This window comes from Drosophila eugracilis, unplaced genomic scaffold, assembly GCF_018153835.1.
Source record: "Drosophila eugracilis isolate 14026-0451.02 unplaced genomic scaffold, ASM1815383v1 contig_1780, whole genome shotgun sequence".
NCBI classification, from domain to species: Eukaryota; Metazoa; Arthropoda; class Insecta; order Diptera; family Drosophilidae; genus Drosophila; species Drosophila eugracilis.
The window spans coordinates 1-25,893 of record NW_024572622.1 but is presented as its reverse complement, the minus strand read 5'-3'; the positions used below and the strand labels follow the sequence as shown (position 1 = coordinate 25,893).

At 44.3% G+C, this 25,893-nt stretch overlaps 3 protein-coding genes and 2 pseudogenes across 3 annotated transcripts; 1 reads left to right on the top strand and 4 right to left on the bottom strand.

Moving 5' to 3' along the window:
• The first annotated feature begins 3,842 nt into the window (after window positions 1-3,842).
• On the top strand, window positions 3,843-4,588 carry LOC121529711. Its single transcript, XM_041817630.1, has 2 exons — window positions 3,843-4,056; window positions 4,212-4,588. Exons 1-2 carry the CDS (start codon window positions 3,843-3,845, stop codon window positions 4,586-4,588), a joined length of 591 nt encoding a protein of 196 aa, XP_041673564.1.
• Window positions 4,589-4,657: 69 nt separating this feature from the next.
• On the bottom strand, window positions 4,658-12,599 carry LOC108111449. The gene is made up of 7 exons (XM_017220918.2): window positions 12,065-12,599; window positions 8,172-8,243; window positions 7,695-8,030; window positions 6,833-7,597; window positions 6,476-6,605; window positions 4,851-5,175; window positions 4,658-4,788 (listed from the first exon to the last, which is right to left on the bottom strand). Exons 2-7 carry the CDS (start codon window positions 8,192-8,194, stop codon window positions 4,658-4,660), a joined length of 1,710 nt encoding a protein of 569 aa, XP_017076407.2. The 5' UTR covers window positions 8,195-8,243; window positions 12,065-12,599.
• A 4,195-nt stretch (window positions 12,600-16,794) lies between these two features.
• On the bottom strand, window positions 16,795-18,637 carry LOC121529713. The gene is made up of 2 exons (XM_041817631.1): window positions 18,233-18,637; window positions 16,795-18,078 (listed from the first exon to the last, which is right to left on the bottom strand). Exons 1-2 carry the CDS (start codon window positions 18,557-18,559, stop codon window positions 17,251-17,253), a joined length of 1,155 nt encoding a protein of 384 aa, XP_041673565.1. The 5' UTR covers window positions 18,560-18,637; the 3' UTR covers window positions 16,795-17,250.
• A 239-nt stretch (window positions 18,638-18,876) lies between these two features.
• Window positions 18,877-23,572, bottom strand: LOC121529714 (annotated as a pseudogene).
• Window positions 23,573-25,173: 1,601 nt separating this feature from the next.
• LOC121529712 lies at window positions 25,174-25,890 on the bottom strand (annotated as a pseudogene).
• Window positions 25,891-25,893: the final 3 nt, after the last annotated feature.

Here is a 25,893-nt window from a genome sequence, read left to right as displayed (position 1 = left end):
AAACTTAATTTTCGGCCATTTTTCGAGAATTTTGATGATGGTACCCCTTATCAAAATGCGAAATTTGGGCCAAAATTGATTTTCCCAAATTCGAAAATCGAGTGATAGGGGTGCTTAGTTTTGGTCGTTAGCAGCACAAAACAGTTGTTCTTTCGGCTGTGCGTCTTGTTTTGGCCGAGCTAGAGCTAAAGAGCCTAGCATAGTATTGCAAATTTCTGTTAAAAATGGGTTTCCAGCTATTTTAGCCATTAAATCGGCTCTCGCAGCCACAAATCAAAAGAATAACACAAAAAGCAAGTATAGGGGCTTAAAGTTTTGGTTGTTAGCAGCGTAAAACAGTCAATGTTTTAGCCTTGCGTCTTGTTTTGACAAAGATAGAGCTAAGAACCGGCAAGAATCTGGGCTCTAAAAGACGTATATTTGACTTTGGGCCCCAAAAAATCAGTTTCTTGGCCATAGCACAGCCAAAAATGGTCCAAATGAGGAATGTAATACCTCGTAGGGCTCGTAATTTGATTGCAATGATTCCCAATCGGTTTGCACTCAAATCTGGAAAACTTAATTTTTGGCCATTTTTCGAAAATTTTGATGATGGTACCCCTTATCAAAAATGCGAAATTTGGCCCAAAATTGATTTTCCCAAATTCGAAAATCGAGTGATAGGGGTGCTTAGTTTTGGTCGTTAGCAGCACAAAACAGTTGTTCTTTCGGCTGTGCGTCTTGTTTTGGCCGAGCTAGAGCTAAAGAGCCTAGCATAGTATTGCAAATTTCTGTTAAAAATGGGTTTCCAGCTATTTTAGCCATTAAATCGGCTCTCGCAGCCACAAATCAAAAGAATAACACAAAAAGCAAGTATAGGGGCTTAAAGTTTTGGTTGTTAGCAGCGTAAAACAGTCAATGTTTTAGCCTTGCGTCTTGTTTTGACATAGATAGAGCTAAGAAACGGCAACAAGCCGTGTCAAAAGACGTTGCATAATGTTGGGCACAGAAAAAATACGTTTCTTGGCCATAGCACAGCCAAAAATGGTCCAAATGAGGAATGTAATACCTCGTAGGGCTCGTAATTTGATTGCAATGATTCCCAATTGCTTTGCATTCATTATCAAAAATGCGAAATTTGGCCCAAAATTGATTTTCCCAAATTCGAAAATCGAGTGATAGGGGTGCTTAGTTTTGGTCGTTAGCAGCACAAAAAAGTTGTTCTTTCAGCTGTGCGTCTTGTTTTGGCCGAGCTAGAGCTAAAGTGCCTAACATAGTATTGCAAATTTCTGATAAAAATGGGTTTCCAGCTTTTTTAGCCATTAAATCGGCACTCGCAGCCACAAATAAGAAGAATAACACAAAAAGCAAGTATAGGGGTTTAAAGTTTTGGTTGTTAGCAGCGTAAAACAGTCAATGTTTTAGCCGTACGTCTTGTTTTGACAAAGTTAGAGCTAAGAACCGGCAAGAATCTGGGCTCTAAAAGACGTATATTTGACTTTGGGCCCAAAAAAAATCAGTTTCTTGGCCATAGCACAGCCAAAAATGGTCCAAATCAGGAATGTAATACCTCGTAGGGCTTGTAATTTGATTGCTATGATTCCCAATCGGTTTGCACTCAAATCTGGAAAACTTAATTTTCGGCCATTTTTCGAGAATTTTGATGATGGTACCCCTTATCAAAAATGCGAAATTTGGGCCAAAATTGATTTTCCCAAATTCGAAAATCGAGTGATAGGGGTGCTTAGTTTTGGTCGTTAGCAGCACAAAAAAGTTGTTCTTTCAGCTGTGCGTCTTGTTTTGGCCGAGCTAGAGCTAAAGTGCCTAACATAGTATTGCAAATTTCTGTTAAAAATGGGTTTCCAGCTTTTTTAGCCATTAAATCGGCACTCGCAGCCACAAATAAGAAGAATAACACAAAAAGCAAGTATAGGGGTTTAAAGTTTTGGTTGTTAGCAGCGTAAAACAGTCAATGTTTTAGCCGTACGTCTTGTTTTGACAAAGTTAGAGCTAAGAACCGGCAAGAATCTGGGCTCTAAAAGACGTATATTTGACTTTGGGCCCCAAAAAATCAGTTTCTTGGCCATAGCACAGCCAAAAATGGTCCAAATCAGGAATGTAATACCTCGTAGGGCTTGTAATTTGATTGCTATGATTCCCAATCGGTTTGCACTCAAATCTGGAAAACTTAATTTTCGGCCATTTTTCGAGAATTTTGATGATGGTACCCCTTATCAAAAATGCGAAATTTGGGCCAAAATTGATTTTCCCAAATTCGAAAATCGAGTGATAGGGGTGCTTAGTTTTGGTCGTTAGCAGCACAAAAAAGTTGTTCTTTCAGCTGTGCGTCTTGTTTTGGCCGAGCTAGAGCTAAAGTGCCTAACATAGTATTGCAAATTTCTGTTAAAAATGGGTTTCCAGCTTTTTTAGCCATTAAATCGGCACTCGCAGCCACAAATAAGAAGAATAACACAAAAAGCAAGTATAGGGGTTTAAAGTTTTGGTTGTTAGCAGCGTAAAACAGTCAATGTTTTAGCCGTACGTCTTGTTTTGACAAAGTTAGAGCTAAGAACCGGCAAGAATCTGGGCTCTAAAAGACGTATATTTGACTTTGGGCCCCAAAAAATCAGTTTCTTGGCCATAGCACAGCCAAAAATGGTCCAAATCAGGAATGTAATACCTCGTAGGGCTTGTAATTTGATTGCTATGATTCCCAATCGGTTTGCACTCAAATCTGGAAAACTTAATTTTCGGCCATTTTTCGAGAATTTTGATGATGGTACCCCTTATCAAAAATGGGAAATTTGGGCCAAAATTGATTTTCCCAAATTCGAAAATCGAGTGATAGGGGTGCTTAGTTTTGGTCGTTAGCAGCACAAAAAAGTTGTTCTTTCAGCTGTGCGTCTTGTTTTGGCCGAGCTAGAGCTAAAGTGCCTAACATAGTATTGCAAATTTCTGATAAAAATGGGTTTCCAGCTTTTTTAGCCATTAAATCGGCACTCGCAGCCACAAATAAGAAGAATAACACAAAAAGCAAGTATAGGGGTTTAAAGTTTTGGTTGTTAGCAGCGTAAAACACTCAATGTTTAAGCCGTACGTCTTGTTTTGACAAAGTTAGAGCTAAGAACCGGCAAGAATCTGGGCTCTAAAAGACGTATATTTGACTTTGGGCCCCAAAAAATCAGTTTCTTGGCCATAGCACAGCCAAAAATGGTCCAAATCAGGAATGTAATACCTCGTAGGGCTTGTAATTTGATTGCTATGATTCCCAATCGGTTTGCACTCAAATCTGGAAAACTTAATTTTCGGCCATTTTTCGAGAATTTTGATGATGGTACCCCTTATCAAAAATGGGAAATTTGGGCCAAAATTGATTTTCCCAAATTCGAAAATCGAGTGATAGGGGTGCTTAGTTTTGGTCGTTAGCAGCACAAAAAAGTTGTTCTTTCAGCTGTGCGTCTTGTTTTGGCCGAGCTAGAGCTAAAGTGCCTAACATAGTATTGCAAATTTCTGATAAAAATGGGTTTCCAGCTTTTTTAGCCATTAAATCGGCACTCGCAGCCACAAATAAGAAGAATAACACAAAAAGCAAGTATAGGGGTTTAAAGTTTTGGTTGTTAGCAGCGTAAAACACTCAATGTTTAAGCCGTACGTCTTGTTTTGACAAAGTTAGAGCTAAGAACCGGCAAGAATCTGGGCTCTAAAAGACGTATATTTGACTTTGGGCCCCAAAAAATCAGTTTCTTGGCCATAGCACAGCCAAAAATGGTCCAAATCAGGAATGTAATACCTCGTAGGGCTTGTAATTTGATTGCTATGATTCCCAATCGGTTTGCACTCAAATCTGGAAAACTTAATTTTTCATGTGCTGTTGGTGTGCACGTGTCTACTGGACGGTTCTGCACAATCTTCTGGTTCGCCTGCTGGACAGTCTGTCGGAACTAAGGTCACCTGTATGCTGTAGCTGCTGCTTCGGCTATCAGAGACAGGCCAGTGAAGAAGGTGACGTCGCAGAACGGGTTTCCAGTACAGATGACGATCCACACCAGCAGCCCCATCAAGATTACGTCATTGAGGGTGAGTTCTCGCAGATATCGCCGTTTCAAAACAAAGTCATATGTCTATCCGCTGGTGAAATGTAAACAAAAAAGCGGGTAAACTCTGGACAACATTGAGTTACTGTTTTCTCTTTTCCTGTATAAAGTAATTATTTTATTTGAATATCTTTTAAGAAGACTCAGACGCCTTTTATGCGGAGATAGAAGAGCGGCACGTGGAGAAGGAGCAGTACTACTTTACGGTGGATCGACCTACGGCGGAGCGCATGCTCCATGGAAGAGAGGATGGATCTTGCCTGGTTCGACCTTTCAAGGCAGCCGACCAGTGCATCCGCTACATAGTGAGCATCTGGGCGGCCGATCAGTTCTACCACCTGTTTGTGAGGCAGGTGGACAGGAGTCAGCGGTATGCCATAGGTCAAAAGAAGCCACAGGAGCGATGTTTTGGATCCCCCTCGGAAATAGTGGAATTCTACGCGGAGCATCCACTACTCTGCACCAACAAGATCCGGAGTCAGTGCATCAAACTCCGACCCATCAGTTACGCTTAGCTAAGGGGTAAATCTTTATTGGATAAGAGAGGGCTTGTATGTACAAATGGGGTAAACTTAAGACGATCCTCAGGTGGCCACCACCGCCTTGAAGGCGCACTGGTTGTTCTGCATCAAGGCGGGCCAAAGGAAGGCTTTTATAAGGTCCGATCGTCGATCCGCCTGTGGATGACGTTCGTGTTTCTCGGGCCTCAGGAAGCCTGAATTGGATACATTAAAGATTAAGATTGTGAATAAATTAATAAGAGCTTTAAAAACTCACCCAGGTTGAAGTCCATGTCCAGGTAGTAGGGCGACTTCTGGTTGATCATCCTCCAGGCTAGGCGGACACAGGCGCTCACATAGTGGGTTAATGGGGGGCAGGACTCCAGGCAGGGATACTCGTGTAAAGTGGAGAGCACCTGGTTGAACACCGACCGCTCGATCTCGCCCAGCGGAAAGTTCTCGGCAGTCTCGAAAAGGTGCTGGCGAACGGATCTGTCCAGGGACAAAGTGGTCTCGCTGCTGCTGTCCAGGGGGCAATTCAGGATGCGTCGAACTTCCAGTACCTTTCGTTCCCGCATTCCGTGGCATAGGCGGAAGGAGAGCTGACCATATATGAAAAAGTTGGTAATGAACTCATTTGAACTGGTTTCGGCTTAAGACTTCAAGAACTTTATGGAATTCGGACTTCAGTACCGAAAAATATTAGCTAGTATACAAATTTAAGCTTGCCTTTTATTTCTATATGCTGATCTGTGTTTGTAATTTTTTCCTGGAAAAGTGTCTTTTATCTATGATCGAAAGTGATACGATTACTACAAGTTTGATCCTCCGCGCCTACGTAATTTTTTGGCACCCTGGGGGCTCCACTTTCCCTCACATTTTCGCTGCTCCAACGCCTAATCATGCTCAAACGCGATTTTGATCTGGTCAAATTGATATTTTGCAATCGCAATTTGCGGTCTGACAGGATCTGAAGCATCAGAGCCCACGGCTTTGGCGTTAGTAATTGATGGCCAAGCACTTGAAAATTGAAAGTAATTTTCGTTGGCTGAATTGGCCTTACAGTTTGAGAGTCATTGTGCTGTGCTAAATTTCTATGAAAGCAGTTCAAGCAGTAGAAACGCTTTCCTAACGATAGTTGCCCATTAAAATAATAATAAATATCTTAGTGCTTTTGTTTATAGAATGACACCTTATTAATAGGCATTCTTTGAGTTCATTTGCATAAACGCTTTTTCGAACAATTCATGTATTCTGGCGGTGACCTGCTAAATGGCAATTGAAACGCGATCGTCCCATTTTAAAAACAATCGATTTTTACTTTTCTATTGACAAGATCATCTTGAATTTGAATAGCTCCAAGGAAAAGATCAATAGCTGTTTTCAAGTTAAAAAGAGTTATTGACAGCGAACTGGCACTTTTAAAGATTATAAACGCCCATTATAAATTGACTCCATTCATCACAAATAACTCCACGTTGTCTTGACAAGTGAAAACGGAGGAGATAATTATAAAAGTAAAAATTTGGGAGTAGAGATTCGCATTCCACCGACATGTGAATGATTGACTGCCTTGCAGTTGGCAGCAGTTTCTCCGCTGGACTTAATCTTAAATTAGTTTTTGCCATTTTCAACCTAATAAAGTTTATCTGATAGATGTTATACCGAATAACATATTGGCCAAAAAGAAATGCTGCACCCAGAATAATATTTTTTTAACTTCCCAAAAAAAGTGAAAAGACTACCTGACCCGCAATTGGCATTAATTTCTCCGCGATCAGGTTAGTCTTGAAATTTGTTCGGCCTCTTTAACAAGCCATTATTGAATTTTCGGACATATCTTCTAGAGGCAATCTAAAACCCGACCCAAAGCATGTGTGTCGTTAGGTACTTCAGACTCACCACGATCATGGAGAAGAGTATCTTGCCCTTGAGGCTGTGCGCATGTTTTATCTGGGGAAGACTGTCCAACGCCTCCAAGGCATCCGCTCGGTTCTCGACGTAGAGATTCCGATAGAGCGACACCATTTCGCTGCGGAGAAATAGAAATGGAAATAGAAATGGGAGATGAGCGACAGAGTGTGGGATGTGGCCAAGTGAGAGTTGGATGCGGTCTCGATCTGATTTGGCTGAGATTGTAATGTGGGTGTAACACCTTATTGGAACTCGGTCAAGTGATAGAACAGAGGTTTAAATAGTTCAATATATTAAAGTTTTTATGAAACTCTAAGATTTGTTGCTTAAAGATTAAACACACACCTGCCGTCATCGCTGCCGGAGTCATCCGAGTGGTATCCATCGCTGCAGCTGCTCGTACTGGCTCCGCCGGGGGGTGTGGCCTTCCCCATGGAAAGCGAGGTCCCCGGAGGACCTCCCTCTGGACCCATCATGTGGAGCACCACCTCGCAGCCGCGGGAGAAATTCATTAGCAGGCCGGCGGCAGGACGCTTCTCCACAAGAGCTTGCGAGTCCAGACGGCGCACCTGACCCACACAGGTCAGCACCTCCTTGTCGTTCTCCACCCGCGTACTCAGATTCTCCACCAGGGTTTGCAGCTGCTTCAGAGCCGGTTTGTCCAGCATGGTGAGCAGGGTCTTATTGTCGATCAGTCGCTGCTGAATGTCCCCGTAATTGATGGCTAACAAACGTTGGTGAGAGGAGTGGGCGGGATCCTGGTTAACCGTCACCATGCTCAGCTCCTCCAGCTTGTGAATGGCCATCTTGTAGGTGTCCACATGGCGTTGTAATTCTGCTTTCAAGGCCACATGAAGCGATATAAGCTGTCCGGAGGCATCAGTGGTAAGTCCATGGACTCCGAGTCCCTGCACAGCATTGTCGAAGCTGCGTCTCCTCTCCCTCACAGTTTGCCGGAGAGCTGGTTCGTACTGTGCCAAGGCCTGCAGGAGCCGAGTGCATCTTTGCCGAAGTCCAGATTCATGGGGATTAGCAAAGAGGCGCACTAGCTGCCAGGCCACCGTTTCACTTGGCACTTCGGGCTTTGGAGTGGTGTTCAAGGTGGTTAGTCTGGGAGAGGGGAGAAATAAATTGGAATACCTTATGCTCATCTATTCTATTAACTAAATTAAGTTATATGAGTGGATTAACTTGAACTATAACTCACCTGGTAAAGAACGACTCCAGGAGGTAGGCACTGTGGGGCAGGTGCTCCAGCAGCAGATCCAGCGGGAGTTCGGCGATGACTGATCTCAGAACTGAGGGACCTAATCTACCCACCACGCCAGCAGCCTCCCTGTACTGTCTGCCCTCCGAAAGTAACATTAGACGACGAAGAACCTGCCTGGGACTGGTGAGGAACTCCCGACCGTCCCTAGAGGGTCCGCGGATGCGTTCCCTGCTATCCGCCATCGAAACGCTACCAAAAGTCAGAGGAGGCGACGGAGAGTGTCCCTGGAGCTGGAGAATGGCGTCCTGGTGGTTCTTAAGCAGCAACTGCTTCCTGGAGGCGTTAGAGATGCGGGTTACTCGGGTTACTCGGTTGTGGGTTAATGGAATGGCTTTGTACAGATGCAGATGCGAAGTCAGTGAGATGCAGATGCAGATGCGAAGAGTAAGATGCAAGTTCAGTGGGACTGCTTACAGCATATTGGGCGTGGGTTCCATGACGATGCGTTTGCCTGGGCTCCGGACTTCGAGGGTGGGCTCTGAAAAACTAAAAAACAGGCAGGCACAATGCCACAATTAATAGCGAATAGGAAATCTCATTGGCAAGAATTCGCGCACAAAACAATTGGCACTTTCACCGGCGCAACAACACCAGCCAACATAATTTATCATAAGTTTAGCCATATGCGTGCATAATGCCATCTACAATAGCCAGGGTTGTCAGTTAGCTGTGGGAGTTTCCACCTCAACTATGACAACTAGGAAAATGTTTAGGGCCCCCGCACAAAGGCAACTTTCCTTGGGGCCGTCTCTCGAATGCCAGCTATTTCCCCGTCGGCTAGGAAAACGCCTTTTAACCTCCACACCAAATGCATTTAATTGAAATTTGGATGTTGGAGTGGGTAATGCACTGTTAGGAAGGTTTGATAAGTAAACACTTTTACAAAGGCATTTGAAGTTAGAACTTTGGGCACCTGCAGGGTTATTGGCTGCCGTTCTCTCCCCTCTTTCTGGAGACTGATTACTTTGATGGAGCAGCAGGGAATCGGACACTGGGCCAACCAACCCGAACCGAAGAGAACTGACCATGTTTTTCTTCCCGAGAATCGAGCAGAGGAGAACATTAAATGTTTACCAACAAGCCGAAGAGTCCGGAAAGGCAGCCAACCACAGCGGTTAGGTAAGTGGCTATCATATGGTTGCACAGAGAAAAACTTTTCTTTGAAAAACGATTTACGCAGAAAAATAATTTTATGTTAGAGCATTAGAACTTATAAGCATATAATGTATTCTCCAAATATCAATATATATTGTTAGCTGAGCTTATGAATCTGTAAATAGAGTTATGGTAGTAATAAGAGTTTTAGAAATATCTTGACCATTTTCATAATAAAATCTGCAATAATTATGAACTTCAAAAAGAAACTAACTAACTATCTAAAAACATTGAAACTCTAAAATAGTTTACCCTTTTTCAGTAAACCCAAATTGTTTTAAATTGTAAATTGAAATTATTAACATTTTGGAGTGCTTACTCCACGCTGGAGTGGTACTTCCAGCTAAACGCCGACTTGGAGCCGGAGGTGACAGTGACCCAGCTCGGAAAGGTCAGACATCGTGCATTACGGTCTTAACCGGCTTAACGGACAGGTAGACGCCTTAATTGAAGGCCCAGTAAGTGCGCTTTGGCAATACTTTCCGTTACCAGCTGGCGAGGTGTGTCTCATTCAGCTGGGAAAGAATGTTCCACTCGAGGGCGTGGCCCTGTGGGAAAGAGATCGTATCAGCGGTCTTATAGCGGATTTTCCGATCTGCGTACGCGTTGCCAAAAGAGCGTGCAGGATCACCTGAACATCTGTTGATCTGAGGTCTTTCTTCTCAGCACATGCAGTGTGCGAAATACGAGAGATAAACAAAAGTTACCGCATTTCGCTGAGCTCATGTAGCGAGAATCCCCCGACATGACGGCCACAAAGAAAGGGCCCCGAGATTACCAGACAATTATGAGTACACGGGCGACAAATTGAAAGATGCCATCGAGCGGAGCTGCTGGGAAAAGCCATAGAAACGTGGCCATGACACTTGGGATGCGCTTCGTTGGCTTTCGAAAAGAAGGGTTAGGAGGAGGGGTCTAGGGAATATGTTATGTAAGCTGGTGACAAATGAGCGGGCTGAGAACGGAAGCCAAACTTGTCGCCACAACTCGAGAACCCCTCTATTTCTATACACCATCACTATCTCCATCTCTATCTGTACATATCTGTATCTGTATCTTTGGCTGCGGCTTTTAGTTACACTCCGGGTCTCAGTTGGTTTAATGAACCCAGCGAATTTAGAAATGTGGCGATGTGAAATGATTTGTTGTGCTGGCCATAACGCAAACATAACTCTAGCAGCTCGCCATTATTGTTATTACAACAATTCGTTATGAAGTTGCTGGCTCTGATAGTTTCGCAGGCCAACAAACTTCTAATTGCCCCGACCCCGTACTCTGCATGCAATCGAGATGGGTTTTTATTTCGCTCAAATTTGGTACCTCTTTCGGATGGTGTTCTTGGGGTGTATTTGTAAGAAATAACTCTTGTTTAGGGATTCGAATCTAAGATACTTTAATATATTGGATAGTTTGCTGGTTAGGCTCTGGTAAAAGCAGCTAGAACTCGAATTTGGCATAGTAAAAGGCAAATGCCTATCTAAACCCTGAAGGTCATACATTTATATCACGAACTTATTACAGAAACGTTATACCTTCATTACTGTAAGCAATGAGTATTGCCTAGTTTATTCCCTGGAGTCCAAAGTTCCCATTTCTTTTTGCTGCTTCCCCGATTTTGTGTCTTTGTCATAATGGTGTCCATAACGAGCTCGGAATGAAGTTGGAGCTGGGAGCCATTGCTGGCGTGCGGCTGCCATTAAGGTTTGATGGCGATCAACAATCTGTGGCATGCTGTGGATTCATCAGACACCTGTACCCGTGGCAATTAGCCGCCAGACGGGAACTGCCAAAAAAGGGCAAGAAGAGCGGCAGACAGACTGGAGTCCATTCCGCTAGTCGTTAATCAAAGAGAGCGACCCAATCGTGTTGACCTCAAAATCTCAAACAGACAAAAAGCGTCGCGAATTTATTGTCGTAAGACAAACGCACAAGTTCTTCATGGCGAATAAAAAAGAAACTTGTTTGTGGAACGATCACTAACTGTTCCTCGCACCTATTCCACAAAGGGAAGAACGGCCCTCATTCAGTTCCCATATCTCAAGATCGGCTGAAAATTAGCATTTCCATATACTCTTCCATACTGATTGATTCCATCATAAAGCATAAATAGTCCGCGGCTAAGACAAAAGACCCCCGAGGGCTTGGCCCCCGAACTACGGCTCACCTAGTTTGTGTTTTTGGGCTGAAGTCCGGCCCATCAAAGTTTGACAGCTTCCCCAGCAATCTAATTCGTATTAACTTTTTCTGGCTGCCTCTTGGCCAGCACCACCTCAATTATGATGGGAACAAGTCGGCGGCCGAAACTGGGTTAATTCCATTCATTCAATTAGAATAGGAACAGCCGCGAGCTTTATGGCCAAGTTGCAAGTTGGCTCGCTAATTGGCGTCGCCTGCCACAGTGTCTTTGTTTCTGGGAAAGATCTTCTCTCTTCTGGCGGTGAAACGAGCCTCTAAATCTGCATAAATTAGCATGGAGCAGCCCTTGACTAAGCAGCCATAATGAGGGACTAAGCATCCGATTTGAGGAAAGTATCTCGTTCTCACTCGCTGGGGCATTCATTTTATTTGGGAGTATTCACCATCATTTTATGGTCTTGTCTATAGGAAATAATTAAGAGCTTAGAAAAGAAAACCAATTAACGGGGCAGTTTGCGTGACAGACTGAGCTTTGAATTATGGCTGTTCTTTTTTTGATTCTCCACTTATTATTTGGGAATGGCGAAATATATTTACATCCTCTATCTGTATCTTATCAGCATAACTTAAAATCCTCTAAACTTGGTTGATTATCAAAGAGGTCTGAAACTTATTAGAACTTATTTGAAGTCAAACCGTAACAGTTTGATAATTTTTTCATAACATTTGTTGATTTTTTTCGTACCAACAAAATGACAAAAAGAGATCTGCCTCCTATAACCATTAATACATATTTAATTCAAGTTAGCCCCCTGTTAGCTTCAGCTTTAAACCCACCCAGATGTGATGTTCAACCGATTGAGGAAAGTTGGTTGTTATCCGCTCGGCTTCCCACTAAAAACGTGAAGATTTCTTGTAATGTTTCTATCTGAGGAGCGTTCAACTCTATTGGCAACTCTATTCCCCGCTCCGTTCACACCCACCCAGTGGGTCTGTGATGTTTTCGTGCCACTTACATGGTTTTCAGCGGTGCTGGCTCTGGGTAAGTGTGCCACTAATCCACAGGAGTATCGCCAGGTCGTCTTCTCACTTGACACCAAAGAAGTCACAGATTCTCCGTTTTTCTCGGCTCCCGAGCAATTTTCACTTTGCTGCCGAAAGCGACAGGGTCAAACACTACGGGCTGTAGTCTTTCTTCTGGGGTCTTGAGACTGTAGCCTGAGCTTGTCTCTGGTATCTTGTATCTTGTATCTCGTAGAATGCAACCGCAAATCACAGAGTTGACGGCGCCTTCGTGTTCATTTGGCAGCAGCACCACTCAGTCTACAAACATTTTTGCACTTCATTAACTCGTCTAACATTTGTGTGGCAAATGCCACGGGAAATTCCTTGTCTCGGCGAAGAAGCTGTCAGTCTTTTTCGCCCGCCTTCGCTCTTCTCCGCCCGATTCTTCTCGCAGTTTACCGTTTAAGCACGCGCTCCCAACGGAGGAAAATCAAAATTGGGAAATGCCAAATGAAAAATCGCGAGGAGCGGAGCACGACCGATCGCGGTAAAAGTCCAAAGCAGACTGAAACTGAACGAATGTCATGACCACAGCGGTACAGACAGTCGGCTGCCAACGGGAGCGAAAGAGAGCCTAGAGAGAGCGAGAGAGGGCTCAAAGTCCGCTCAAAGATAGCAGATCAAGGCAGCTGAGCGGCCCAAAAGAGTTCCACCGAGATTAGCTCCTCTGCAGAAGCTTTTTGGACAAGTTAAGATGCACATAGATGAAAATAGTACCAAAAACCTTTTAACGTAAATATTTTTGGGAAAATAAAAGGGTTAATAAGATCTTTTTGCATTGATCACATAAAATTGTTTAGTAGTTTTGGTTGTAAAATCTTAATACTTAATAATTCTCTGCTTTCAGTGTAACAGACGATAGTGGCAGATGTTGCCTCCGCCCGGCGGACGATTTGAATTGAGCCAACTAATGGTCGATGTTTGTTTGTTTTTGGCCAAGTTAAAGCGCTCGCCGCCTCGAGCGGAAAGTGCAAGCCACCGGTGCAGATGCAGCTGCTCTTCTACCATTTACCGATTGTTAGTTTAATTGCAATAATGGACGACTCCGCGGGGGGCAGTCCGCATCATGGGACTGGGGAATTTGGGTTAGTGTGTGCGGTTTTGGCAGCAACAAGTTGGGGAGGAAATCGCATAAAAGACGAGCTTTCTACAGATGCTGTACCCAAAACTATGCCTTCAATACAAGAATCTCCAATCGGTGGCCTATGATTTTACTACTATTTATGATGCAACGGTGGGAAAGGCCTTAGAAATCTTTCTGCTTCAGTTTTGCATATCTTTTGGGTGGGCTGCACTTCGGGTTTCAGCCCAGTCTCAGCTAATTAGCTTAATTACCCAATGCCAGAGGCGGATTAATTTCACTGGCGGCAAACGGTGAAAAATGTTGGTTCAAAAACAAAAGCGGGCAAGTGTTGACTCCACACTCCCATCGCTTGGCATGCACAGGGAAAAACAGAGTAATTTGCAAATTGATTGAACTTAAGAGATAGTTTTTTAATTTGACGAAACTGTAAGCCTTAGAAGGATCCAGTCAGGACTATAAAGCGTTGGAAATACGTGAAAAGATACATCTTTTGATATAAGAAAATAAAACAGTTTATTTAGATAATGCTTTATTGTTTTCGGTGTGAGGGAATATGAGCCAGAATGAGCCGAGATCGACGGGAACTGATTGGAGCAAACCATTGCCAGCGCCTTGGCCAAAAGATTCGGCCTCGGGGCAAACGGTCTATCTACATGCATGTAGACCAAAGACCCGAGTTCCAAGAGCCCGAAAATTGCGCCACCTTCACGTGTTGCGCGCAATTGGAAGACGCTCCACAAACTGTAACCAAAGCGGAGCAATTAACGAGCTCCCACAAAGGTGAGTGGTATCTGGCAGGGCATTTTCCGAGGGGTTCGGAGATCGGGGGTCGGATCGAGCCCATTTATTCGCGGCAAGTTGTGTGCGGCATTTGCATTTAGCCGGCTTAACAGGGCGTTAAGCTTGCGACACGGTCATAAAAATACTGGTACATCTGGCTAAGTTAGCGTACTCATCTGCCGTAATCCGAAGTACCAGGGGGGCCCTGGATTTGGATTGGGTGTTAATAAGTCAAGGTCCCCGGCAATGGTGCGGTGCCATCTGTATCTTCATCTACGGAACGAGTAGTCCCACATGGTCACAGATCTTCCTCTTCCTTTCTAAACGCATTTCACTTTTCGCCAACGCAGCGGCCGACAGGTGTGCAAATATTTGCGAGAAATTGTTAAATGGGGGACAGGAAAAACAAGCAAACAGGGGCATTGGGAAACCGCTTACCAAATCAAGTAATTAACGGTTTGATTTAGTAAACGTATCGGACTGTCGCCTGTTGGTTAATGGTTAATGGTAATGTTCGTTGTTCGACGCTCCACACTTCATGTTCATGTGCGAAATGTCGCCAATTTTAGGCGTTTTTTTTTTGCTATTTAGCTTTTCCATTTCATTTCGAGTGCGCCTGCGCACTTTTCACTGCTATTAGCTATTTGTCAGCTCTCTGAGGCAACTGCTTATGCCTCGAAACGCGGCTTTTTCCCCACCAGAGACATCTGCCAATCCTGCCAATTGGCGATTTCTCTTTCGCTGGAAAAATGTGGCAATAATCGTAAAACTTTAACACAAATATTGAGCGAAGTAATTATGAGACCCACAACTAGCCGCTGCCACTTGAAAACTGCAAACTCGGCTCCTAAGTGACTCGGGATGACTGCAACTTTCAGCGAGTGGATTGATCGTTAGGATTGATCGCTTGCCCCGATTTCTGAGCCATGACTAGATGGATGTGGCCAGGAGAAGTTGGTCAATCTGGGGAGAAACTACTCGAATGCATCTCGAAGTCTTCGGTCTGATCATCCCATGATGCACTCGTAATCCTCATGAATTCCATTACCTCATCGCCAAGTGCACGAATCTCGCAGATAAACATCACAGCAATAGTCGCAGATACAAAGATACAGATACAAAGCCATTTCCGCTGCTTGCAGCCCTTTGAATTGATTAAGCCCCCCTCATAAAGCCACTCTATTGTGGTGCATCCGCGCCTCGAATCTCTCACCTCCAGCTTCCGTGAAAATAATTCAATTTCATGCCGCATTATCCGGGGCTACCCTATGGATTGAGTTCTTATATAAGGCCCTCGAGGAAAGTGCACCGATTGGTCTATGGTGCGGTTGCAACTTGCAATTAAATCAAATGGACGGCGCACTCATCACTTCGATGACAGAGAAATTAGGCCCCCTTCTGTGATTAAGAGGCCATACCGGTTACTCTTCCCAGCCGACAGAGAAATATTGTTGAATTATATTTTCCATTACTAGTAAAACTTATCATTGTATTAAGAGCCTCAAAGATCAGTACCATTTTCATAGCATAGAAATGTTACCCAATCAAATAATTCAAAATGCGAAAAAAGTTTTCCAGTTTCAACTTGAAAATTAAAAGATTTTTCTCAGTGAACCTACTCGGTGTCTGGGCACATCATGTGGCTGATATGCGCGGCTCCTTGACAGGCAGTTTGGCTCGGTTCGGTTCGGTTTGGTTTGGCCAGCCGTTTGACAACAACTTTCACAAACTTTTGCCAGCGATCGCGATTCTTATTACAGAATCAGGTGCGGGACTCTCACTCTCTCTTTGAGTCAGTGAACTGGCCACTTGCAACTTGGGGCACGTTCGGTTGACAGTAAAAGTAAAGCCGCGCGGGAAAAGTGAACGCAATCGAAGGCGACCCACTTCCCGACCCAACAATAAGTCGCCCCGATCTTAATCTCCATCTCTATCATCTTTCGGAGAGAGAAGGAGATGCTGCTCACATATATTTTGGGAAATCTGTGGAGAAAAGTGGGTGGCCCACAGCCAGCAGCGGCTGTCTTCTGTCTTTTGTCGGGTGTCGAGTGTCAGTCGTAGAAACAGAAATCGAACCGAAAAACTGGCCGGACAAACGCACACGCAAAATAAACCAAAAGTGGCCCAAACGAACCATTGGCGTGACTTAATGATGCATAAATAAACGAGCCTCCAACTACCAGACTGGGCTTGGTTAGGGGTCCAGCCGAAGATTCAGATACTGCATAGTACACCGAGAAAAACTTTGAATATTGTTCCTAAAGGATTACTGTCAAACTTCAATTTCATAAATTATTTAAACAAGAAGGATATCAAGAAACATGATATATGGGTTGACGTGTTACAACACCACCAAGATCAAATCAGTTGCAGATCAATTTAGATTATTTACTGCCTGCCAGTTACTTTTAAAATCAATCTTTTTGCCCCACAATTTCATTACTGATTTCTTTCAGTGTACAAATCCAGCTGCCTCACGCATCTCTATCGGTGAATGCGGCTTAATTGCGCACTCTGCGGCTGCGGGACCAATCCAATGAAAGTGAGCTGGCGATCGCCGGGAAGAGAAATGGCTAAAAACAAAAGTCAGCCGCCGCCAAGATAACCAGAATTTCCAGCCAGACTCCTCTCATCCTTATTTGGCAGTTGTGCAGAATTTCATCGCTTTTCACTTTTTCCTGTGGGCTGAACTTTGGCTTGAGATCGAAGAGAGAGGCTTTAAGAGAAATTGCAGTATGAAGAAGAGATATTGTGATTTTTCTATAATTTAATATAATGGGAAACAACCAAAACTAAAGTTCTTCCCATCGTATAAGACCCTTTGAAAGTTGATGGCATCCTTTATTTATATCTGTTATCCTGCAGCGAGTATTTAAATTGTAGTTTAACTTGTAATTTAATAAATTTGGTATATTTTTGTTTAATTTATGATTAAGGGATCACTAAATATTTAGGGAACGGCATGCTTTTAAATTGCATTTCAACGCAGTATATTTTACTTGATATTTTAACCACTCTCAAAGAAACTTCACTGGCTTGCTGGCTTTCATTTCAGTTATAAATTTTTAATAGTTCATTTCGAATTTTGACTCTTCAGTAATACCATAGCACATACACGTAAAGCACGATCAACACGAACAGCAGATGGATGAGGAAGAGCTCGATGGCCAGGGTGAACAAGGCCAGAGGCTTGAACACCACATAGGTGATCTGGATGAACATGGCTCCCGGAGATCTCTTGGATCATTAATGATTATCGTCTTAGTGACTCTCCTACTCCTGTATGGTGAAGGTCAACTGCTTGCTGCGCGAACTCTCGAACCGGTTGGGTGTATGCATGCTGAGCATGGCGGATATCCCAAGTCCCAGGATGCCAAGAAGCAGGGTCACCACAAAGAGTCCTGCTAGGATGGGAGCCGTAACGAAACCCACGCAATCGTAGACCTCGCCATACTCCTGGCGTCCGTTCAGCCACGGTTGCACCTGGAAATCAGTGAGGACCAAACTCTGGATCGTCTCATTCCTTGCGGGGTTCAGGAAGTTGACGTTTTCCGCGGAACAACGGTAGGAGAATCCCAACGGAGCGGAGGGCAGAGTATACTCATCACCACGAGCCACTAGGACACTCTTCAGCTCCCGATACTCAACCTCAACATTGCGCAAGGTCCAGGAACCACGAACCAGGGAGAATTTAAAACGCAGTGTGCACTTCTCTCCGGAATGCATAAAGGTGATGCTCAATCGACCATATCCCTTAGCACGCTGATCATCAAAGGTGATCTGCTTGATGTGCTCCTCCAGCTTCAGGGTGTCATTCGTCAGCCGAAGTTCCAGTGGTCCATTTAAGCTCAGCACCGCCTTGTTTCCCTCGGCCACATAAATGAAACTGGCCTCAGTCTCTTCAGCACCTTCAGCAGCCTTTGGCTTCTCTTCCTCCTCGGCAGCTGGAGTAGCCTCCCTCTTGGCCAGAAAATGAGCCTCCTCCTCTCGGCTGGCCAGAATGCCAAGCACTTCCCCACGACCGTAGGTGTTTAAGGCGTCGTTGTAGGCTGACAGAATTTCGGAGTCGTCCTCTTCTCCATGTCCTGAGAGGCTTACGACCTATAAAAAGAAAGGGAAAAATTAAGCTTGTATACAAAGATCAACCGGCAAAAAGATATACATATATTTTGAACAATTTTATTTTGATCTCTCAGAATATTTAATTGGCGTCGCAAACATATATGTAGCACCACTTTTGTGCCCTCTAACTCACCTCAATGTTGGCATTTAGACCGAATGGTTCCGCTGCGAGACTCCTTTGTGGCAGATAAGTCCAGGCTCCACTCTTGACGAGATTCTGGAACATGGGATACTTGGTTCCCTCAAGTCGATTGGTTGAGTTCCGCACAAAGACCACAATTGCCTTGGCCTCGGTGAAGAGTTGCGTCAGCGGCAGTTCCCTGCTGTTTGATTCCACCAAAGCCTGGGACTGTAGACCAGACACCCTCGAATGACCCCATAGAATAAAAGGTCCACTTATGGATGCACTGCAGCTGCCGAGTGCCAGGCACAGCAAGGTCGCAACGAGAATCAGCTGCATTTTGGAGTTGGATGCAAATGTGCGTCTTCACTGGGGTCTTTAACACCAAAGACTGCCTGGCCTCGATTGAATGAGGGATGTATGTATATACTGAAAAATCGATTGGGCAAGACTCATGCGCAGAAATAAACTATAAGTGGTGGGTCTCGATTGGTGGTGGAATATGCTCGAGTCCGGATATTGTAGGTCAGTTCTCCTGAGTTATGTAGCGATTGTAAATCCACCACCAAGTTGGTCCCACGTGTTTCTGTAACGTATCTTTACTTTCAAAAACTTTGAAACACATTGGTGAAGGAATTCCGAGTTATTTAATAAAAATTCAAATTGTTTTGTTTTTAATTATTCAACTCAGTTGATGGAATATTTACAGAAATTATTATATTAGATTCTCTTGAACTAAGCCTTTAATTTACAGATTTCTATGATCTAGCCTAATGACTACTGTGTTACTTAAATTGGATTTGAGTATTTAACAAAGAAAATTTAGAGAAACCTAAGGGCTAAGCCGATGACTATTAAAGCTAAAACGAAAGGCTTTGGTTCAGTTGGAGCTGAGTTTGAGGAATAAAAGCCACCCTTGAAGTTCTTGGTACCTGTTGAACATAAAGGAATTCTCAGATTTATACTTAGTCCCCAAATCATATGAACTTACGTTTCTCATTGGTATCTCTTACACCGCAGGTGCGGTAAGAGATGGTTGCCTTTCGTTTTTGGTTCACATAACCCGGAATGAATAGACTAGGGGCATCCAATCTCCCTGCGGCAATCAATCGAGACATATCTAACTCCAGTCGGTGGGCCAGCGGACCCTTGAAATGTATGATCATCTGGATGCAAGCTCCGCCATGAAGCTCCTTGGTCTTACGAGCATCCACATCCAACATCCACTCTGGGATTCCCATTACAGAACGCAACTCCTCCAGAAATTGGGCACTAACAAAATGAATTAGAGATTAGTTAACTAAGGTAGATAGGTTTTTAATGTTAATTTACTTACACTACAAAGCGGGGCGGTTTCTGCAGGTTGATGTACTTAATCACATTGTGGTCGGGTTCAATATTTGCACAGGCAAATCTCTCGTGAGAGTGTTCTGGCCCGAAGATCACAATTGATCGTCCTATGGCTCCCACAGGAGCTTCCAAAGGGAAGTTGGAATCGGTAAGGACTACTCGTTCGCCACCGAGATCTGGTAAAAATAAAAAATAAAAAGTTAAATACAACAATAAAAATTGGTATTAAAAGAGTTCATACCTATGGTACCCAAGCGTGCTCCCACATCGCCTACGTAGCAGCGCAAAGGGTTATCCGGACTGCACTCCTGCTCATAGAGATCCAACTAAAAGAGGAGGTCCTAGTTAGAGGGATACACTGCCTACTTATCTCTAGAAAACGTACATTCAAAGGATCTGCCAACTGAGTGTAGTATGGGTTCCAAACGTAACCCCCGGCCACACATCGCGTGATTGTGGGCTTAACAGCAGCATCCACACCCACAGGATTGACAAAGATCTGCCAATTGTGATTCCTCGTTGAGTTCCTATCGTTTTTGCCGGGATGGCGTAACTTCACCTCGATCACAGTCTCCGACTGACTACCATCATTGTGGATAAGCTGGGTCATCTTAATGTAACCATAGGCATATCCAGTGGGATGATGGAAGGAGGCAATGGCTCTGAGTTCCCTGGCCTCGCTAGGACTATAACCACGCTCCAGGGTACTAAATTTGGAAATTGAAATAAGTGAAGATTATAAGACTTTGTTATCTCACCTGCAGGCCCATCGAGCATTCTTTTGTTTCTTCTGAATGACCACAGATCTTCCAATGATGCTGTTGTAGCCGAAGAGCGGAAGATTCGTGTCGTTGTAAGCATCTTCGAACTGGGTGACTCCCTCAAGTCCTCCAAACTTTCCACTCAAATCTCCCATCTCGTACTGATCGGTGGTTCCCCGTTTAGCAGGCGGTGATGATTTTGGACTGACGTCAAAAGGATTCCAATGGCCATATAGAGTGGAGGCTTCGCATGGAAAGGCCAGATTGGCTTCTACAGGGGTCTGGAAAAATGAGAATAATTATATATAATCTTGGATATGTTACCATTTACTTACCCTGTGGATGTGGTATCCTGTGTTATCCTGCAGTCCCTTAAGCTGCACTTCCACATTGCTGATATCGTACTCCGATTGCTGGGTAATCTCCACCCGACCACTGACGGTCAAGGGATCACCATTGGCATACCATTCCTTGGCAACCACTTTGCGCCGGAAATGTCCAATTATCGCGGAACAGGCCAAACGTTCGCCTCTGGCCTTAGGACCACTATCTTCATAGATGACTAAAGATTTACCTAAAATTCCATGTCTTCCAGAGAGAGGAAGGTTACTGTCAACAAACATCCTTCTGCTGATTTTCTGTGCAACCCTTCTGCCTCCGGCGATAGTGGCAAGTGTTCCCAGCCTGGAATCCCTGGCACCCTAATCTGCACATGGATGGCAAATTGGGTCGGCAAAAGTCGTCGACACTACGATTGCCCCAATCCACTCGGAAGGGATTAAACACGGGTCCTGCGGAAATGCAGCGCTGCTGCCAATCGTAGAAATCCTTTCCAGGCGCGTTGTTGTGGATTGCCCAGCGGTGATCGGTGGTTGTGTTCTGTGTGGATCCATCCGCCTGGATAAGGTATTCAAAGAGTACGGTGGTGTCCTGCCAAGGCTGCTCCGCCGGTTGTCGGAATATGACACGACCGACCACAGGATAGCGGAACAGAACCTGAAAGATATATAAATAAATGTATCAATAAACAAGGAAAATATAAAATAAGTTTATTCACTAACCTGAGCTGTAACTATGTTCTGCTGGTAGACCCCATTCCGCTGGTACTGTCCGAGGCTGGAACAACCCCAAATCATCTTTGTAATGTTGGATACATCAGATCAGAAGGTGTATATAACCAGGCTCCTTTGGGCTATGCTGTGACGTCCTTGAAGAGGTAAAAAGACATCCCAGTAAGGCCATTTAGCTCTGAGCTTGTTCCGGCAAGACATACTGATGCCAGTAACCTTTTAGTGCGTCCCTGCAGCTTTCCAGAGAGATCACCTACGGGATACTGTTCCTGCGTTCCATAACCGGGAGGGGGTATGTTTTCAGTTTATCTCTTCTCGGGGATTATGCATTCTCTCCGGTGGTCAGACAGTAATCCTCTCGACCCATTCGTTGTGGCACTGGCGGTAGACTGTAATCCGAAGGCCGCCACATCTTTCAAGCAAACTTGCGACTCACATGCTGGGAAAGAGATGGTGCTCCCAAGGTGAAGTAAGAAAAGTTAGGGTCAATTTGGGAGCGCTGGTAAGTAACTTCCTCGCTGACGCCACCAGAATTGATGAAAGTTCTGCGGTTGGAAAAACCTCTAGATTGCCAAAAAATATAACAAAATGCGATGCAAGAGAACCTCAGTAAGTCCGACGTACTGTGGGTCAATGGCTGAACAGGCGAATCTTGAAGCCCAGGTAGGAATCCGGATGCTGATTATCGAGGAGTACAAGGTAGAGTTCGGTGTGGAATAGTAAGATCCGAGGCAACAGGGCCAGCCAGCGTCCCTAAAAACACTGCGTTGTGGCGAGCGTAAGGGCATTTTGGCCACTCCAATCCTTCCAAGACGGGCAGTCCAGATCACCAGAATCCCGTTACCTGCTCCACTGCCTTCCGAGGGGTCAAACACCAGCAGTGGAAGTTGCAGTTGTCCCTCAGTGCAGTATTGATCATGAAGAATCTGGCGACAAATATTTTCCAAGTGGCTGCTGGGTGAAAGGCCCGAAACAGGACTTCTATCTTCCTCAATGACTCCGGAGGTGATGCTCTCATATGTGGTATAGATCAGGTAGAATCCAATGTATCACCAACAGCGCCTTCTGCAGGGCCAACCAACGGAAGTAGCAGGTCCGGCTATGCGGGGGTGTTGAGATCGTTCCTCCACTGTGCTCTGGAACTTTGAATAGTGGTAATGGTGAAAAAGCAAATCCGGGAATTTGGGTTAACCTCTGTGAGAACCGGAGACTTGCCCCAAATCCCTCGGTCTCCGATAAGCTGCATGTTGCGCCCCATGTAGCCGTCTCATTGCCAGGAAGGACCAGATATTCCAGGTCATCATCAAAGGTTAAAACTTGCGATCCCAAGCGACTCAACTCACCCAACGTTCTCGGGATCAGTGTTGGAGTAATCCACGGGAAATCGGCGAACTCCCCAACTCCAGACCTGGTCGGGATACTGCAGAGTGGCCTCCAAGTTGGCCTTGATCTCCACAGTGGTGGCATTCATCTGCCGAAAAGTAATCTCTCCATGCAGACCCCTTTGCGAGATATATGCGATCAGATGCTGTGCAGCAGCTGAGAGGAGCAAAAAGAGAGTGAGAGTGAGCTATCAAGAGTATGGTGAGTTATCACAAAAATACACAGAAAAAAAGATACCAATACCATATTCTATAATCTATAAATATTATCCAAATAAATAATCAGATCACTCTTATTTTATACGGATATTTAATAGACATTTAGATCCGTTAACCATGAACTAATATTATTTTTTTCCAGTGCAGTTGAGAGTGTGGTGGGAAATGACAGAACCGCCGGAGATACTTTCGATTTCTTTAGCCACCAAGATCTGCATACAAAGGAATCGATTCCAGCACTTACCGCCAGTTATTAGTGGTACAATCCAGCAGACCAGTGAACCAGAAAAATGTGTTCCCGTTGCCATGGTTCTGGTTTTTCCTCCTGGAATAACCAGATTACCAAAAAGTACTGGCGAAATGAATGGCAATCGTGGCTGACTTTCACATGTGAGCATGCGTGCGCCTCGAAACTCGACTGGGAAGCTGGTCGCTCGAAGGTTTCGGTTTTCGGTTTTGGCCATCGGCTTGGCCAAGGTGTGAGGGTTCCACTGCGATCGGATGCTGTTGGCTCCTCAGCTTTATCGGTGGTTTTGTTTGACCTGGAACTGGTTTCCGGCATGGCTCCATAGTCCAGAAATCGTAAGGTCCACTTCCCCCAAAGCCCCTTCCCTGAAAAGTCAAACTTCAGTGTAGGTTGTTTTTTCAAGACGACTCGCTTATGCTTTTATTCCAAGACTTCGTCATCGTAATCAATCTCAGTTATGTTGTATAAAAACAGTTACTTGTTTTCCTTTTTTGTTAGATCGTTTTGTTAATATTTCTGACCGGGTTAAAATTTTTCAAATTTTCTCATCTTGCCGTGTATAGCTAAATTTATACTGAGAAGTAAAAGATTCATTCCGTTCGCATTTAACAACTTGTTGCATGTTGCATTTTGAAATGGATTGGTGTGTATGAATGTATGCGGTGTGTGCTCCGTGTCGAGTGGTGAGTGTTGGGTGTTAATACATAGTATATAGTATAAAGTGGCTTCTTCCGATCAGCCTAGGTACTGAGCGGTTATGGGTACCTTATTAAAATAATTTCCTCCCCACCCCCGTACAACACGAGGGAGGAGGACCCTCCTCGAAGCTTTGAAACGCATTAACTAGAAACACTGGATTGGTTTGTTCTGATCGTTTGCATCATATTTCAAAGACTATCATTTTGGTTGTTGTTTTTTAAGGTGGTTTATACCTTGCTGATAGTTCATTGAAAGGGTGTGGTGAGGGTGGTTAAGTTATGTAAATTCGCAAGTAACAATTTGAGTGAATGGAACTGGCATGTTTCTCTGTTAATAGCCAGCCCTAACTCTCGATAACACACCACAATATGTTGATAACTCATAAGTGATCGAAGTCATCAAGTTGATAAGTTGGAAGTTGAAACTAATTAACAGACGATAGATAGCGAGTAAAATCTTGCCCTCGTTTATGGGGAGGATAAATAGGCTCTCTGGAAGTTAAAGTACCTAACAATGGTTTTCTATAGGTTTCGCCTCTCTCTCTCCTGGTCCTGCGAGATTTAACAAACATAAAAAGCTCACAAAACTCGTAAACTTGCCAAAATTCATATTCATTCATAATCCAAATTCAACACGGGCCCAGGCTTCTAACGCAATCCGGCCTCCCTGCTTATCAACATCATCTTATCCTCAGTTGCTCCCTACATCTTCATCCTCATTTTTGATTTTCGATCTCGATCTAGAATCTGGAACCATTCATCTCTCTGGTGCTACTGGTTCTTCAACGGACAGCGATTAAAATAGACACGGCATGGTTGTTGTTTTTAAGTTTTTTTTTTTTTTTTTTTTTTTATTTTGATTTATAGGTGTTTTTAAATAAAATAGATAGCATTTGTTTTTACTAAAATTTTACGCATTGGCAAATTTAACCGAGTAAAATCAACTAGAAACTAACGCGTCAGTTCTTGCCGTTACAGTGAACGTGATCGTAAGTGTCCCTAACTATGATGGACAGATACATGGTAAATGGTTCTGATCGCTACCAAATGTTGCTGAAGAAGTTCATTTTCAGTTTCAGTTGTGATCGGATGTTGCTGATCGCGGTGAAGTGATCATTCTTGGTACTTGGATTCTCTTGGATCTTGGTGATGGATAACAAAAGAGATTACAGATACACCAGGAATCTACACCTCAGCAAACGAGCGTTTCTTTTTAATTACGTTTATTAGTTGCTGATTTGACTGATTGATTTAACGATCTGATTCTGGCTGTAAAAAGGATGGAGTTAGAAGATGGGATGTGATCTGGTTTGCATAGACATGGAACTCCTCCTCCTCTTCACCCATTGGTGAGCATCTCGATCAAGGGGCGTGTATCCGATCTGGATCTTGTCCCGATGCCATCTGATCGTAGGCATCATCGACCTCCTTCATGGTGAACTTGTCTGGTTCTTCTGAAACACATTCGCCACGTTTTCATGCCGTCGATGAGACCATCGTTATCGAATGTTTTGAAGGCAGCAATAACAACTTCGTCTTTATCGTTGGCACCGAATTCCATGCGGTTGGCGAACAGGGTCAGCAACTGGGGTGAGGTTAGTTGGACCTGAGGCCTCTCCAACATGGCGTCCAACACCTTGTCATTGGCGATCTTCCGCCGACGGAGTCGAAGAGCAGCGCGCCGATCGTTCTTGCCAATAATACCGTCCTTGTCGGCATCCATGAGTTGGAAAGCCCTAATCGATCCCACACGAGATAGAGAGATAGAAAGAAAATTGGGTTAGTTATTTTGTCCTTGACAAGTGCGATAGATGGTCGGATGATTCAGATGATGGGATGACCCATTCGGTATGAAGTGGGTTGCTATCGTATTTCCCAAAACTCACCTCGCTTGAACTCGGCGATCTCGCTTCTGGGAGGAACACAGAGAAGACCGAGGAGCCAGC

Bases quoted from the DNA above. Each gene is read 5' to 3' on its own strand.
- LOC108111449 (XM_017220918.2), bottom strand. From the start codon at position 8,194: ATGGAACCCACGCCCAATATGCT. The intron at 8,031-8,171 runs GTAAGCAGTCCC...TAACGCCTCCAG, and splicing joins GAACCCACGCCCAATATGCT to GAAGCAGTTGCTGCTTAAGA. The intron at 5,176-6,475 runs GTGAGTCTGAAG...ATATATGGTCAG, and splicing joins TACTCTTCTCCATGATCGTG to CTCTCCTTCCGCCTATGCCA.
- LOC121529713 (XM_041817631.1), bottom strand. From the start codon at position 18,559: ATGCAGCTGATTCTCGTTGCGACCTTGCTGTGCCTGGCACTCGGCAGC. The intron at 18,079-18,232 runs GTGAGTTAGAGG...TTCTTTTTATAG, and splicing joins GTCTAAATGCCAACATTGAG to GTCGTAAGCCTCTCAGGACA.
- LOC121529711 (XM_041817630.1), top strand. From the start codon at position 3,843: ATGTGCTGTTGGTGTGCACGTGTCTACTGGACGGTTCTGCACAATCTT. The intron at 4,057-4,211 runs GTGAGTTCTCGC...ATATCTTTTAAG, and splicing joins TCAAGATTACGTCATTGAGG to AAGACTCAGACGCCTTTTAT.